Source organism: Fulmarus glacialis, unplaced genomic scaffold, assembly GCF_000690835.1.
Source record: "Fulmarus glacialis isolate BGI_N327 unplaced genomic scaffold, ASM69083v1 scaffold14310, whole genome shotgun sequence".
In the NCBI taxonomy this organism is placed as follows: domain Eukaryota; kingdom Metazoa; phylum Chordata; class Aves; order Procellariiformes; family Procellariidae; genus Fulmarus; species Fulmarus glacialis.
This window is the reverse complement of record NW_009189666.1, coordinates 9,888-13,209: the sequence shown is the minus strand read 5'-3', so window position 1 is coordinate 13,209 and position 3,322 is coordinate 9,888. Positions and strand designations below refer to the sequence as shown.

The window sequence follows — 3,322 nt, the reverse complement described above, 5'->3', positions numbered from 1 at the left end:
TGGGGTCCCCGCAGCGGGGCACGGGCGGGTGGGTTTGCTGCCCGGTCAGGCCTTTTCTGTTCTTCATTAACTCTGACCAGCCCTCTTTTAAGTGAGGGCATTAAAAACCTTTTACGGGCAGTTTGTGGTGCTGCTCTCCCCCACCTCCGCAGGGCAGTTCTCCTCTGGCAGTTTACGCTGGGTGCGATTTTGTCCTGTCGTGGGTTTATAGTGCCGGTTATTTCAAGTTCCTCCTGAATCGCAGCGTATTTCTGCTCGGTTGTTTTGGCGTTTGGGCTTATCTCGTTAATGCGTTGGCTGGTTTTATTTCTGATCTGAGGTTGTTTTTACTGCACAGTTCGATCAGTCTGTTCTTTTACTAGAAACTCTTCCTGATCTGATTCTGCTTCATCCAGCATCTTTTCTCAGGTGCAGGGTTGTGTTTCTGTCGCCGGAGTCTAGCAGATGTCTGCCTGAGCTTGGTCCTGCTCGGCATCTGTTCATTATTCCTGGGCTCCTGCTTTAAGTAATCCTCTTGTCCTTTCCCGAGTTAGCCGTCTGGCTCTCCGTTATCAGGGGAGGGGAGCCTGACTTGTCTATCGATGTTGCTCTTTTCCCTCTGAAGACCTCCAGCAGTTAACACAGTTTGTGCTTTTTTTCTTGAGCTGTGTTCCCCCAGCGTAACTCGCTCTAGAAGGATCTTAGGGAAACATACTGGGAGCCCTCAATTTGTTTCTTCTTTCTCGGTCACTGAAGCTGAACTTCCAAGAGTGGATGCAATAGCATCGGGGCCAAACCTTGTTGTAATTGTGTCCGGGATCGTGGGATGCCGCAGGGACCCGGCTGCTGACCTTCCCCTCCACTAACGCACTTTCCTCTCCCTCTCTCTGCAGGAAAGCGAGGATGGCATCGAAGGAGACGGTGAGTAATGACTTTCTCTGGTACTGAGAGTGCTGCCTGTGTGCAAAAAGTAAAAACCGGACAAAATGCCTTTTCCAATAGTCCTGCAGTTGTTATCATCCCAAATGTTACCTCATAATAGTAGGCAAACGTGGGGTGCAGGGGCAGCATGCCCCAAACTTGCCCTTGCTTCCTCCCGTGTCAGCTGGCAATGATATTCATCAGGGACGCTTGGTGCTGGCCTCTGACTTCCCCTTGGTGGGACTGTTCAGTGTGCGTTTGCCAGCGGTCGCCCGCAGTGCGGCGTGTTACGCTCAGAGGGAAGCTGTGTTTCTGTTTCTGCCCTGACACCAAACTCCTTTTTCTCCCCCGCAGCTGTACTCTCAGATTACGAAAGCGCAGAAGACTCGGAGGTAAGAGGAGTCTCTGTCCTGGCATTTAAAGGGTTCTGCCGAGTGACTGCATCTCGCATAATTTTAGCACAAAACCCAGTTTGTGTCCTTCGTTCTCTTCCACTGACCCCATCGGCAGTGATTGCCTTTGTCTCAAGATACCAGCTCGTGTGCTTCGCACCAGCCTTGCTCGCAGCGAGCTGCGCTGCAGCGTAGTCATTGCCGCTGCAGAGGAAAACGGTCTCTCCCGGTCTGAGTCCCCTCGCCAGGCAGTTCCCTCATGTACAGTCCACGGTGCTGGGCAGCCGGCGCTGGGCCCGGCCCTGCGGAGAAGCCGCTGCTGCGGGGTGGGTGTAGGGCCAGTATGTATGGGGAAAAAAAGGAAAAAAAATGCCTGGCTCCTCAAATGTTGGATACTGAGAGCAGGATTTGCCATGGCCGAGAAGGGTGTGGAAGGAAGCGTAGGATGCTGGTTGCGTTTTAATTAGTTGAAATTAGAAAACTAAGTGCTGGATTGGAAGCGTCTCAGGCAGCATCCCTGTCTTCTGCGTACGGCAGCTGGAGGGGTAACGCACCCCGTGAGCGCTGGCAGCTCAGCGCTGGGTCTGTGCTGAGAAAATCCAGCCGTGCGTGCACTGAGAACCCCTGCCTGCGCCTGGGAGGCAGGCTGTGGCTGTAGGTGTCCCTGGATTTTTAGTTCAGAACTGTAAGTTTAACATCTCGAGGCGGTTTAGAGAAGTTCTGGTTTCTAATGATTACAGTGAAGGTTTTCTAGTGAAAACTCTTCTCTTGAGACAGCTGTTTTGGAGATCTTGAGGGGGGCAGCAGTTAGAGAAAACACAAAACAGCAAGGCAGATGATATTGAAGCTCGTAGGGGCTGTTAATTTGTGAATTAATCTCTGCCATTAGCGAGGAAGGAGCGCGGCAGGCTGTAGAGGTGGTACGTGGAGGGTAAGGGGCAGCTCCCCGTGTTCACCGTGCAGCGGCTCTTCAAGCCTGGAAACCTGCACGGAGGCTCCCCGGAGGCTCGGCGCGTGGAGAAGCAGAGCAGCACTGGTGCACGCTGGGCTGTTGGAGCAGCGGGGGTATTGCATCACTGACATGCCAGGATGACTCTGTTCCTGTGCCTAAAAATAATGCCACGTCTGGGTTTCCCCAACGTAAACAAAAGGAGCAGTTGATGTGCAAATACGCTGTGTTGAAACAGAAAAATAGAGCAGTCTTTTTGTTAATCACGCAGAGCTATTTTTAGTGTCAGTTCCAGCCTAAGCAAGGCTTGCAGGCTCCTGGAGGGTGAAACGAGGTCACGCTCCTGCGAGCAGAGTGCTCCGAGTGAGTCAGCTGAGTAACTCCAGGGAATTTGGAAACCCGGCGCTGGCTGGATCCGGGCCCTCAGTGTGGGAAGGAAGGGACGGTCTGAGGGCCCTTGGTTGCTTGAGCCCTTTCCTTTCAGAGCGGTGAGAGGCTGGGGCTTTGTGGGGGAGCTGGTCCCGGCTCTGTTCTAGAAAGCCTGACTGTTGGATCTGATGTCGCCGGTGGGAGTTGGTGGGGAGAGGTCTTGGGTTTAGTCTTTGCTTTTTGCTTAAAAATACAAGGATAGGAAGGATCTTGAGAGCTAATCCTCTGCTTTGAAAGAGTTGGGTCTCTAACAACTGGAATAGGGATCTAACTCCAGGCCTGGGGACTTGAGTGGGGAAATTCCTGGGGACCTGTTGCTAAAGGTGTGTGTTTGAGTAACTGGGGCTCTTTCAGGCAGAGGAAGAGGATTACAGCGAGGAAGAAAGTGCCAAAGTGGAACTGAAGCAGGATAGTAATGATTCTTGTGAGTCAGCAGCAAAAGCAGAGAAAGGGGATGAGAAACCTGACTCCAAAGGTGCTGTAACTGGTGAGAGGCAAAGCGGGGACGGGCAGGTAGGTGTTAAACATGCATTCTCTGGGCTGTGGGAGGCTTCTTGCAGAGGGACTGCTGCAGTGGTAAGAGCTGTCTGATTTTGACAGGAGAGCACTGAACCTGTTGAGAATAAAGTTGGGAAAAAAGTTCCCAAGCACC

General features: G+C 52.4%; 1 protein-coding gene across 1 annotated transcript in view; it reads left to right on the top strand.

The window, feature by feature from the left end:
- Nucleotides 1-872: 872 nt before the first annotated feature.
- Nucleotides 873-3,322, top strand: part of CASC3 (cancer susceptibility candidate 3) — a gene marked incomplete at its 5' end in the record, with an annotated part of 10,357 nt that continues 7,907 nt past the window's right edge. Inside the window, 4 exons of the mRNA XM_009583000.1 lie at nt 873-900; nt 1,255-1,292; nt 3,025-3,183; nt 3,271-3,322. The exon at nt 3,271-3,322 is cut by the window's right edge and continues 115 nt beyond it. Of these exons, the coding sequence (XP_009581295.1) occupies nt 873-900; nt 1,255-1,292; nt 3,025-3,183; nt 3,271-3,322 (277 nt within the window). The remainder of the gene's footprint in view (nt 901-1,254; nt 1,293-3,024; nt 3,184-3,270) is intronic.